The 13,660-nt window shown below is 36.7% G+C and overlaps 1 protein-coding gene across 1 annotated transcript in view; it reads right to left on the bottom strand.

The window, feature by feature from the left end:
- The window catches only part of BCKDHB (branched chain keto acid dehydrogenase E1 subunit beta), a 195,691-nt gene that overhangs the window by 126,505 nt on the left and 55,526 nt on the right, over window positions 1-13,660 (bottom strand). Inside the window, exons 7-8 of the mRNA XM_032484509.1 lie at window positions 5,065-5,162; window positions 3,065-3,175 (exon numbers count right to left, since the gene is read on the bottom strand). Of these exons, the coding sequence (XP_032340400.1) occupies window positions 3,065-3,175; window positions 5,065-5,162 (209 nt within the window). The remainder of the gene's footprint in view (window positions 1-3,064; window positions 3,176-5,064; window positions 5,163-13,660) is intronic.

Genomic DNA, 13,660 nt, shown 5'->3' with positions numbered 1-13,660 from the left:
TTACGCCTCATTTCAGGGCTTTCACTGCTCATCACTGGTGTTCTTAAGCCACTCCACGCCCACACACACCCCGCGGTGCCAGAGTAGGTCCCTGCCTCTTCAGCACCTCAAAACTCCAGCATTTCTACTCTGCTTTCCTGTAGCTTCCAGCTGAGCTCTTTATGTCAGGTTCAGAACTGACTCTGGGTTTTAGGCCCACTCCAGTCTCCAATTTTGTAGCACTCCTGAGCAACAGTCAAAAATTCTGCCACTGGGATGGACCTGGAAGGTATTAGGCTTAGTGACATAAGAAAAACAAATATCGTATGTTATCACTGGTATGTGGGACCTAAAAAGTAAAACAAATTAGTGAGTAAAACAAAACGGAAACAGACTCACAGATACAGAGAACAAACTAGTAGTTACCAGTGGGGAGAGAGAAAGGCCGGGGAGTTGAGATAGACGTCAGGGATTAAGAGCTACAAACTACTATGTATAAGATAAATAAGCTGCAAGGATACACCGTACAGCACGGGGAATATGGCCAATATTTTATAATAACTTTAAATGGAGTATAAAAATCTATAAAACTTTTGAACCACTATATTGCACACCTAAAACTTATATAACACTGTAAATCAACTACACCTCAATTTAAAAATTAATTCTTTTTTTTTTTAAATCACTGCTGCTTTCTCTGTCCCTAAGCAGCTGTTCAGGCTTAGAACGTCCAAACAATGCTTCAAGGCTTAAGTAAAAAGTATGAGTATGTTTTCAAAGCATACTTAAATCCAGATTACATTAACCAATATTCCAGAGTCCTTTTACTATGCACAGTATGCTAATGCATATGTTTGATAAATTATTTTTTACTTTTAATAGACTTTAGACTTTTCTTGATGTGGTATTCTAAAAGATGCACCTTCGTGCTGAGTTTAACATATAATGAATAAAACGCTGAGGGATCTAACTGTGTCATAAGACAAAAACAACCAATGAAACACAGCACTAACTGAAAGAGGTAATAAACATAAATCTTGATTACTACAGAATTCATAAAGATAACAAAGAAAAGCCAAATTGTAGTTAAATTTTTAAAAATCTAATTTTTAATATCAGTGTTGGGTATAGGGCCCTCTTCCTTAAAATCATCTCCAATTGCTAGAAGATGCCAAGTATCAAAAAAAAACTTTTTTGATACTCTTTTGATACATGAAAAGAAAACAGGAGATATAGTATGGGCAGCAACGAAGAGAGGCACAAGTACACCTGAAGTAATCAAGAAATGACAAGCTGGCTTTCACTGGCGCAACTGGAGGGCCTTCAACTAGAAAGGTAACATGATGAAAGCACCCCAGCACGAGCCGGAAAGAGAGCTGCAAGCAAGGCAGAGGTTTGCCGCATCGCTGTCCCGTTCAGCGGAGGCTTTGGGTCTCCTCTTTCACCCTCTCCAGGAGCGCAGAGCCTTAGGGAACAGGAGCTACGTTCGGGGATCACACAGAGACACGACCAGCAGATTCACCAAAGGGCGCTGGCGGGTGGCGGTGTCCACGGAAGCAAACTGATACAGATATAATTTCCCACTTCTTTCTTCCTCTACTTCTCCTCACTGTACTTTCATGCTTACAAACGTGGAGAGTTATTATATTTGTGTTTTACTGTAAACTGCTATAAATTCTTTTTAAATGTAAAATGTATATGAATATGTAAAATAGGCTTAAAAGTACTTGCCCTGACCATATATCAGTACCCTCCACTGCACCACGACAAAGCATCGTATCCCCATACGAAAAAACACGTTATAGTCACATTATAAATACAAACCCCAAGTGGGGGAGACATGTTGCACACAAGAAGCCTGCTCTGGGCCAAAGGCTATCGGCCCCAGTTTAACCATTCTTTGCGACATTTGGCTATTTGAAAGAAAATTCAATGTCTGACCTGATTTGAATAACGTCTGCAAAAAAGCATTGTTTTCGTGCAGTTATAAATAACTCAACCTAAAATGGTGCTCTTAAGAGTACTTAGAATATTATTGAAACCATTTGTAACCATCTCAAGTGTTTAGACAGTGTCCAGTGAGTCTACAGAACATTTATTGTAAATCTTCCACTAAATTATGAAACAAATCTTCACCTAAAGACATCCTCTGCTATGCTTTTACAGCAGTACTAGCTGCAGATTATTTTCACATAACTAACCTAAGAAACAGCCTACAAAAGCTGTAAGAATGCCAAAGCTTTTGAAAATAATAAATGTAACATAGTCTAGGTCTTACAACTCATCTGCTATAACCGTAGATCAAGAAAAAGTACATGCAATGTTACCTAAAGTTTAGTAGCTTAACCTTCCTTATATACCAATATGGTAACAGATGTACCTCAATTTATCTAGATATTAATATGAAAGGCATCAGTCATAGCCAAGTAAATGAGAACTAAACTATATTCTTGAGAGGGGACTATGTGAATCCTATTAATAGTAAGAACCAGAGCAATCTAAACACGCCAAAGTTCAAGAGACTACTTAGATACAAAACTGTAAATCAGAGCAGCCAGAATCCCACAATATAACATCAAACTGTGAGGCACAGTATTAAAGCTATCTAAAGAAAGTTGTTTTCTTTGTTTGTTTTAATAATCCATCTCCATCTCTTTTGGAGAGGGGACAAATGAGAATTCAGCCAAACCATTTAGCTGGCTATATTAAACCCAACTTATTGAACCATAACCAATAAGAAGTTAAAAAACACAAGTGATTTCAACATCCCTGACATGCTCTCATTTGTAGTTGTCCATAACTCACACGACTCAACCCAAGCTGGCTGCATGATGAACAGAGAGTTGTAATATTTGAAACAGATAACTATGGGAGGAAAAAAAAAAAAAAAAACCTGAATGTACTTGTTTCCTTGAGCCTTAAGCGGATTATTCAGCATCCACTTCTTTCAGGGTGTAAATGTTAAAGTTTTCAATCAGTTGAAAATGTTCACAAAGCTCAAAATTTCAAACTGATTCTTTGCAAAGAGCCAAGAAATCTGGTCCCTGATTTTGAGGAAATGATACTCTCCACAGTATATCCATACCTTGCAAACTGTATCCACATCCCAAGGTAGTATAGTCCTCAGATCAATGACTTCACAAGACACTCCTAGCTTCTCTTGAGCCATGGAAGCCACCTCTCGGATCACGTGAACCTGAAATAAGGAGGAAAATATACAGAGAAGGACTACTGACAAAAATTGTTGAGTTCTGACAGCCTTAATCGCGATAGTGCTTAAAGTCAGAGGAATTGGTCTGTAAAGTAAGTTGAATTAGTTTTAGACATGTTGTACCCCATATTCCACCAAAATAATCACATACAGATGCCTAGAAAATAGCAGGAAAGAGGTTCTTGGAGAAAGGGAGAGCAGTCATTGCCAGAGATACTGATTCCAAAGATATCAGCTCACAGAAGGTAAACAAAGTCACACAAGTAGGTTGAGTTTCCAGAGAAAGCATGTAGAGAGAGAAGTAAAGGGCATAAGTCATGGGATCCTGTAGATGACCAACATTTAAGAGTTAAGTGGAGGAAGAGGAGATTGCTTAATAAAAAAAAAAAATTAAAAAAAAAGATGAAGAAGAAAAAGTATAGTTAAAGAAAAAGAAATAAAATCAGGAGACAATATATTCCAGAAGCTAAAAAAAGATACACAGAGACAGTAGCAGTGTCACATACTATAGCAATACAGGATAAGGGATGGATTTAACAACTAGACGATTATCAATGTTAGCAGAAATAGTTCTAATTAGTGGGAAAAGAACTCATAAGGGAAATGAGTTTAAAAAAAAAGAAGACAAGGTAGTTAAAGAATTAAATACAGATAATAGAAAATAGTTGTTCAAGTTTGGTGATAAAAAAAGGAGGGCGATCCACTGATATTTAAGGAAAAAGTAGGACAGAGAAAAGGTATTTTTTTACAAAGAGAAGAGATACATGCTTTTTAAATAAAAGGGACATGGAAGGAGAAACTGAAGATGCAGGAGAGAGAGGGACCAGCTGACTAATCCCAGTCCTGGAGAAGGGGAAATGGAATACATCCTGAAACAGATTTAGAGAGGAAGCTATGAAAACCAGATACCTCTTCTTGGACCAGGACAAAAGGGAAAAAGGAAAGGACTGGCAGCAGAATTAATAGGTGTGAGGGGAAAGCACGTTGAGGGAGTTAATGCCTGAGACATGTAACTTCCCTATTAAAAGAGAGACACGGACACATGCTGAGGGTGGATATTTTTTAAAGGGGGCTCAAGGAGAGCAGAAGAGGTTTGCAAAAATCACTGTGGACACCATCACGGGATGTGACTCACCCAACAGCATGGTTATCCCCCTGCTGGTGAGAAGCCATGGGGACTACAGCTCTCCAAGCCAAAAATCAAGAGGAGAAGAGAGCAGGAGGCTGTGGTATCGCAAATGATTCTCAGTATCTTCTTTACAGTGTGGGGTAAGAAATTTTCTAAAATAAGCAAGTATTTCCTTCACACTGCAAAAAACAAAACTGATCATTTCTTTAAAAGAAGGAGAGACAGAAGTATACGAGATAAAAAAGAAAAGAAAAGAAGGAGAAGTAATGTACAAGATAGAAGTCTATGGCTTAAAAGCTGGACAGGAGACCCATGTGGGAGTAAGTGCTGGGGAAAGCTGAGGCAGGTCAGGTCATTCGAAAAGAGAAGGAATGGAATAACGAGACCCCTGGCTGGGTCCAAAGAGCCAGCCAAGTAATCGGGAAAGAGGACAGCAGATGGGAAGAAAAAGACGATCGTAAGTCACGTGCTGCACCAAGTAGTGAGGATGTGGAACGTGTGCTTGAGAGAATGTATGTTTAGTGAATACATTTTCATAAACTCTCAACATAGTTTTAATGGCTTCGCCATACGCCTATATATTTTAACATGACTGAAAAGGCATCTCACCTTCAATCAAAAATCAGTACCAGATACAGATGTAGCACAAAACAAGGCGTAATTCTGATCTTCATCGGATCAGAATTGAAAATGAGAGCTTCCAAACACAAGATGGACGTTACCCGTTGCCACAACTGTTACTGACCTGAGTGCCCCAGGCAACGAGCGTAACATCACTCCCTTCCTGGATGACCTCGGCTTGGGACAAGGGGATGTTGTACGGTTCTATGGGAACCTGCTCCACTGAATAGATAACAAGGGAAAAAAATGAAAGGTTAATTATTTTTTCGCATGTGGCATTTGTGCATAAAAGAATATATGAACTTCACTGTGGCAAGCTTACTTTTATTTATTCTTCCCCCAAATTCCATAAGTTATTTATAACAGAAACACCATTTACAATATGACATTACTACACAGATTAAAAAGTACAATACAAATCAGCTATCCTGGAACAGAAAAAGAACTTTAGGGAAAAACTTAGAAAATCTTAATAAAGTTTGTACTTTAGTTAATAATAATTTATCAACATTGGTTCATTAATTATAACAAATGTACCATACAAACATAAGATGTTAGTAATAGGGGAAACTGGGCTTGGGGTGTCTGGGAACTCTGTAGTGTCTTTGTACTTTTTCTATCAATCTAAACCTATTCTACAAAATAAAGTTTACAAAATGTTAATATGTCTGCTAAAACTTTATTGGATGGAATTAAGATCTCAGACAAGTTTTCTATCAAGGAGTTATGGGTGTTTGAAAAATAGAAAAAAAAAAACCACACACACACATAGTAGGGCCAAGGTTTTAAGTATACTTTATTTTTGCACCTTGCATCTATGAACAGTTCATCAACCATGGCAGGTGACAACACCTTAATTTTCAAAGCTGAATCCTGTAGATCTCAAAGAGAGGTACCAAATCAGCTCCACCAGGACAAAAGGAAGAATAAACCACTGGTACTCCAGAGAAAACCATTTCATGATTTCTCTGTCCAGCCAAGTGCAAGTAACATAGAGTTGACTGAATTCAAGAGGAAAGAGTAAGATAATTTTTATGGGAAATTGAATAGGACATTGATGGAATTGCCCCATTATGCTGGGAAACCTTGAATGCCTATGTGAAGTAGAATAAGAATGGAAGTGGTGGGAAAAAAGTGTTGTTCCCTTTTGTTCATTTTCCCCATGGTCTTTTTATTACCATTGTCACATGAATTTCCTTTTTTTTTTAATTCAAAAAGCACAGAAGAGTAAAAGAAAAGGTTCTCTCTGCTCCCAAGTAAGCCTTTCCAACTCCACTGCCCAGAAGTAATCAATACCAACAATTTCATAGTGCCTGCAATGAATAATTCTCATTCTATCTGTTGTCCAGATCCCTTAATTATCTTCCTACAATCCTCATGAAGCAAGGCTCCCTGTCCACTTCAAAGCTGAGGTCCACACATTCACTTTTCCAGCTTCCCTTGCATCTAGGGCGCAAAACATGGGCTCTGCCAATTAAATGCACCATCCGTACCAGCCTTTGAATTGGAAGCTGATGATACCAGAGACCAGCAAATATCCAGAACCCATGAGATACTAACGGTGGAGGCAGATCTGGCACCCAGGTTCAATGGTACCAATGGTTCAGACTACAGTTCCATGTCCACTAAAGTTGCTGCGGCATCTTTGCAAAACCACTATGCAGTCAAATTTTGTACCTAGATATATGACCTCTAAGCCTAGTTTTTAGGTACTCTAGAGATCTCTGAGCTTATCCTTCATATTATCTTTCAATTATCTTTCTGCTTATATTGGAGAGTTGATCTCATCTACTTGAAAACTAAGGACTCTGGCTGATTCAGTATCTTTTCAGATATATTTGTAATATGATCCTTGAACAATACAGAGGATAGGGGCATGGACCCTCCACGGGTCAAATATCTGCATATAACTTACAGTCAGCCCTCTGCATCCTTGGTTCCACATCCACATCCACACATTCAACTAACCATGGATCATGGTACTATTCAGTAGTATTTACTACTGAAAAAACCCCAGTACAAGTGGTCCCGCACAGTTCAAACCTGTTGACTGTTCATAGATATATGTAAATCTTGTTTTCTTTCCACAAACAGAATCACATTGTACACACTAATTAAAACCCTTCTACAATCTCCATTTCCACTTAGCAATATATCTTGGATATGTTTTTATATCAAAAATATAGTTTTTAAAATCATATTTGTAAGTAACAATTCTCCAATTTAATGTTGCTGTTATCAATGATGTGGTGGAAAATTTTAGTCCTCGTATTTTTGTATATTTCCAATCCAATGACTTTTCTATAACCAGTGCCAGAGAGAAATGAGTAAGTTTTAAATCATCAATATGTTTAAATAAAATAAATAAATAAAATGGTAAAACCTATAAAACTTCTTTTGTGGGTAAACCTCAACACAGATGACAATTAAGCTAACAAACCTGAGACACAGCTGTTAGGAAACAGATAAGCATCAAAAGCATTTTTTTTTTTTAAGTTTTTTGTGTAGCACACAAACTATGTTGAGTCAGATACTTCCAACTGTCTAAACAAGGGGCAGGAAAGTAACTTCTGTAAACAATGTTTTATTAGCACACAACCACGTCCATTCATTTACGTATTATCTGTAGTTGTTTTTTGTCCTTCAACAGCAGAACTGAGTCGTTGCAAGAGACAGCATTGCCTATAAGTCTAAAATATTTACTATCTGTCCCTTTATAGAAAATGTTTCCCAACCTCAATTCTAAACAGTGCTTTCAGAAGTTAATTCTAGCCCATTCACTGATGGCTTAAGCCCAGTATTGGATGGATGGAAGGATCAATGGATATATGGATGGATGGACAAAAGAACAAATAGGAAGACAGACATATTCAACTGGAATAACATATTTTACTTAGCAGTCCCCAGCTGCTAAGCCAAAGTGATGGTCAAGAACTGATAACATCTGGCAAACATGCCACGGGCAGCACGCAGTCTCTCTGCCATCAAGATGCACATACAAAAGACAAGTCTTGAAGCCGGTACACACTTTGTCTTGCTTGTGAGTCGGTGGCCACCACTCAGGAGTCCCATCTTACCCGCCTTGTAAATCAGTTGCCAGCTGGTGATTAGCAAATCCTTGGAACACCCAACTCTAAAGGCTGGTGCACCAAAAGAAATGGGTTGATATCTTGGCCCACCTCCTTTGAAAAATTCCCAGTGAGTGACTAACTGCTTCATTGTATTCAATAAATTACCCAGAATAAGACCTCATTACTTTAACGATTACTTAATGGACAACATGACAAACCAATTTTAAAGTCCATCAAAAGAAAGAAAGAAAGAAGAAATCATGACAAGAACTTGATTCAGGAAGATCTCAGATAAAAAATTACCCCCCAAAAAATCTCTTTTTAGATTTGCATAAGTTTAATCCTGAGAGAAGGAGAATAAGAATACAATTTTATGGATTAAAGGCCTAAATGTAAGACTAGAAACCATAAAACTTCTAGAAGAGAACATACCCAAAACACTCTTTGACAAAAATCCCAGCAATATTTTTTTTGGATCTGTCTCCTCAGGCAAAAGAGACAAAAGCAAAAATAAACAAATGGGACCTAATTAAATGAAAAGGCTTTTGCACAGCACAGGAAACCGTCAACAAAATGAAAAGACAATGTACTGAATGGGAGGAAAATATTTTCAAATGATGTGACCATAACCCCACAATAAGGCATTTATATCCAAAATATATAAAGAGCTCATATAACTCAATAACAAAACAAACAACTGATTTTTAAAAATGAGCAGAAGACCTGAACAGACATTTTTCCAAAGAAAATATACCAATGGCTAACAGGCGCATGTAAAGATGCTCATCACTGCTGATCATCAGAAAAATGCAAATCAAAACCACAGTGAGATATCACCTCACGCCTGTCAGAATGGCTATCATCAAAAAGAACACAAATAATAAATGTTGGCGAGGATGTGGAGAAAAGGGAACCCTTGTACGCTGTTAGTGGGAATGTCAATTGGTACAGCCACTGTGGAAAAAAATACAGAGGTTTCCAAAAAAATTAAAAACAGAACTACCATATGACCTAGCAATTCCACTTCTAGGTATATACCTGAAAACAAGTAAAATACTAATTCGAAAAGATACATGCACCTCAAGTTCACAGCAGCATTATTTACAACTGTCCAGGTATGAAATCAAACTAAGTGTCCATTAACAGATGAATGGATAAAGAGGTAGTATATGTATATGTACACATATATAATGGAATACTACTCAGCCATAAAAAAGAATGAAATTTTGCTACTGGCAGCAACATGGGTGGACTTGGAGGGCATTATGCCAAGTGAAATAAGTCAGAGAGAGAAAGATAAACACTGTATGGTATCACTTATACGTGGAATCTGAAAAATATGACAAACTAGTGAATAAAACAAAAAAGAAGCAGACAGATACAGAGAACAAATTACTGGTTACCAGTGGGGAAAGAGAAGAGGAGCAAAACAGGGGTACGGGAAAGAAAAAAAACGGTTATTATGGGATTATATAAAATCATGTGTGTGAAATTTTTGGAAACTGTAAGGTACTATAGAAATTAAAGAAACTTTCATTCAACAAAAACTAAATTTAAAAATTCTATAAATTACAAATGCTGGCAAGGATGTACAGAAAAGGGAACTCTTGTACACTGTTGATGGGAAGGTAAGTTGGTGTAATCACTATAGAAAACGGTATGGAGGGTCCTTGGAAAACTAACAATAGAACTACCACATGATCCAGCAATTCCATTCCTGGGTATATATCCAAAGAAAATGAAAACACTAATTTGAAAAGACACATGCACCCAAGATTCACTAGCAGCATTATTTATAATTGTTAAGATATGGAAGCAATCTAAATGTCCATCAACAGACGAAAAAGGAGATTTTATAATTATATTTATATATATACATATATACACACACATATATAAATTTAACAATATAATTTTAAATATATGTAAAATATATTTAAATTTTAAATATAAAAAGAACACAATTTTAAGATGTTCATTTATTTAAACGTGACCAACAGGTCACCTAGAGAGCAAGCTGTAATTCACAGGTACTTTCTAGTTTTATTAACTTGAATTATTTATTAACTTAAAGATTTTTATTCCAAGAGAGAGTTTTTATTTCACATAGTCATTCTTACACCACGGCTAAGCGCTTTATGAAAGAGAGCAGGTAAGAGGAGTTAGAGCACGAAACCCCGGGAACTGAAAAGCCCCTATGCAGCCAGATTCCTGTTTTCCCAGCAGTGGGACTAACTGAGCCTCCCCGCTCCCCCACGTGCTGATTACATTCTAATCTTAGCACTCATGAGCATTCCAAAGGGAAACCCTTCAGCATCAGCTGTGTTGACAAAAATGTGTGGCTTAGGGAAAAAAGAGACAGAGCTTTCTAAGGCCGAAATAAAAAAGATGCAATTTTTTGCTCAAACATCTAACAGGATCAATTTTTTTAATGTATATGGTAAGTTCCAACATCTCTGCTTCTTTGCAGTTGCAAATGCCCTTATATTCATATTACACGTACATTTATAGACTCAGCATGAATTAACTCATGCTTGATCCCTTTTATTTCCCATTCTCTTTCTTTTCTCCTTCCAATTTTCTTCTAATTTGTTGTACTGCTTACAAGTCATCTTAACATTCTTTTTTGGGGGGGTGGGGGGTAATTATGTTTATTTACTTTTTTTTTTAGAGGAGGTACTGGGGATTGAACCTAGGACCTCACGCATGCTAAGATTGTGCTCTACCACTTGAGATATACCCTCTCCCCAACACATTCTTTAAATAAGGTAGAGTATATAAATAACCTACAGACTATGTATAATATACACTAATTCATTTAATAGTCATTGCATACCTGATATATGCAGACATCCTGCAAGATGCTAGACTATGAAATTAAAAAAGGCAGTTCCTGTCCTTGAGAGGCACATACTCAACTGGGAGTTAAAAGGATGAAAAGAGATAATCAACAAACAAATAAAAACATGATGCAAAACAAAAAACAAAAAAACTTATTTTTTAAGCAGGGGGAGGTTATAGTTCAGGGGTAGAGCACATGCTTAGCATGCACAAGGTCCTGGGTTCAATCTCCAGGACCTCCATTAAAAATAAATAAATAAATAAATAAGCCTAATTACCTCTCCCTGCCCCCAAAAAAAGATATAGCAGTGAGGACAAACTGCTCTGGGACTACACAGAGAAACAACATCTGATTATAAGGTAGAGGCAGCTTCACTACCAACAAGGGGACAACTGATCAGGGTCTCAGAGATAAAGAAGTACTTGGCACAAGAGGAAATAAAGGAGACATTTCATATAGAAAGAAAACGTGTGTACAAAGAAATGAAGGTGTGAGATGTGTGTGTGTGTGTGTGTACACACCTACAAACACGTGTCAACACAGACTTACATGATGCTTTAGGTAAAGGTGAACACTGAAAGCTTTAAATTATAATTCCAAGTCCCTAGAAAGAACTTTCCAATTCTTTCCGATGTAATACATTAAGAACTCATGTAGAAAGAATTGGCTAGAGAGCAACAATTCACTCTTAATGCTGTAAGTCCCGCTGTGAGGCACAGCATTACCGGGACAGAGATAATAGGGTCATTTCTCTGAGCTGGCACTAACCTACAGTAATGCTCGTTTCCTCACAGATGTGAAGCTTGGTAGGGCTTTATTGTGTTGCATTAAACATGATGCTGTGATAAAGCACAAATGTTCTTTTTAAAAAGGAAGTGTACTTCTAAAGTACGTTACTTCATGCTGCCTGATCAGTAACAGCAGATCCCAAGTCTCCACACCTGAGAGAGCCTCGCTCATTTGCCAGAATTTACAACCTAATGGGGGACAGTGCGCACACCCTCTCCCCACAAGAGCCCAGTCCCAGCCCTGTCTCTGCATCTAATCTGCTGCCCTGACAAAGCATCATATTACTTCTGTGCCCTAGTCTCCCACCTATAACTATGGGAAGCAGCCTGAGTCTACCTGGCACATCACAGGAACAGAATGAGGACACATTAAGTTAATTGCTATAGATGTTCTTTCAGTTCTGAGGAAGAAAACAGCTTTATAATTTAAAATACTGCATTGGTACAGTCACTGAGACTATAAAGTTTTCATTCCAGGAACGTTATTCTTATTCCTATTACCATTTGCTGTATAAAACTTCTACTTAATCATAAATTAATCTCTCTATATTATAATCGTTCTTTTCCTAAACACTCTCCTTTCAAATTTGAAGGTATTAATTATGGTCATATTTTTTGGTAATTTTTCACCTCTACACTAACAATTTCCTTTAACACTGATGTGAGAGCTAAGACTATATGAACAAAAAAACTAATGCAATTTCTTCTAGTAATCACTTTAAAATTATTCTCCAAACACCGTTGTGCCCAATCTTCGCATCACCTCTGCACCTCAAATTACTGAAGGTCTAAAGATTAACAGTCTACTTTAAAAAGTCAATATATTGTTATATATTTGTCTATATTTATCAATATATTTGTCATAATATTAATATTACAGTCTAATTAGCAGATAAAATCAACTTTCCATAAATAAAATAATGAAGTGCAAGCCTTTGGTATTATTTAACCCATGGTGATTATTAGGAGCATGCGTGCACAGCATAAACTGACAAAAGCCTCAGTTCCACAAAGGAGTCAACCAGAGGGATGTCCTGGGAGCCACAGTGGTTGAGGGTCACAACCACATAATAACCTAGGCCTTCACACTATTAAGCATGTTAAATAAGCATTACTGTTTCAGAAGGTCATGTTGTCATTATCACTGAAAAATAAAAAATCTACCTATTATTTTTTACTGAATAGCTATACTACCTTGAAACAAAAAGTCCTGGACCCAGTTCAACTCAAATGCATGTTAATTCTTGTTCTTTGATAATTAGTTATTTTGAAAATCCCACATTCCCAGTTCTTTTGCATATAAGACAAATTAGATTCTTTTTCTCAAAGTCATCACAAAAACAAAGATTTGGTAAAGCAACCACCGTATTCCTTACACAATTTCAAAATTAGCCTCTTTCCGTTCTCCTGTCTCATTTAATGTAACAGAAAAGCTTTTACAACAACTGATATTTTTCTGCAATATGTGTCAACAAACTTAGTGCATATGCTAAAATTTAACCATACTTATAACATACCTTGATCAATCTTTGCAATTACTCTTAGGGTCCTTTTTCCTCATGTACTTTCTATTGTGCAGTATTTAATAATTTAACAAAAGTTCTCCCATCAGCCATTTTACTAGCATTTGTTCATTTTTCATGTTTAAGACTCTAGAATTCCTTAAGTAAATATTCTCTAGAGCAAGGAGCTACATATGGATGAACTTCACTTACACAGATTCTAACAAGATAAACTGGTATTTGGCAAAGATAATAATGGAATGCTGAATTAAGGGGCACATTTTAAAGCCATTCTCCATCAGCATGTAGCAAGTTTAAAGAAAAAAAAATTACCTAACAAAAGAATTATGTTGATATAGAAAAAGAATATATTAGTTTTCACAGTCAACTGTAAAATCACCATTAGTTTATGAACCACAAAGAAACAAACAAACCTAATTACCTCTCCCCTCCAAAAAAACACGAAAAAAAAAACCTAGAATTTTTATTTTACTTCTTATTGAAAGAAAAAAATTAC

The sequence above is a fragment of the Camelus ferus genome, chromosome 8 (assembly GCF_009834535.1).
Source record: "Camelus ferus isolate YT-003-E chromosome 8, BCGSAC_Cfer_1.0, whole genome shotgun sequence".
Taxonomy (NCBI): domain Eukaryota; kingdom Metazoa; phylum Chordata; class Mammalia; order Artiodactyla; family Camelidae; genus Camelus; species Camelus ferus.
This window is presented reverse-complemented; position numbering and strand designations above follow the sequence as displayed.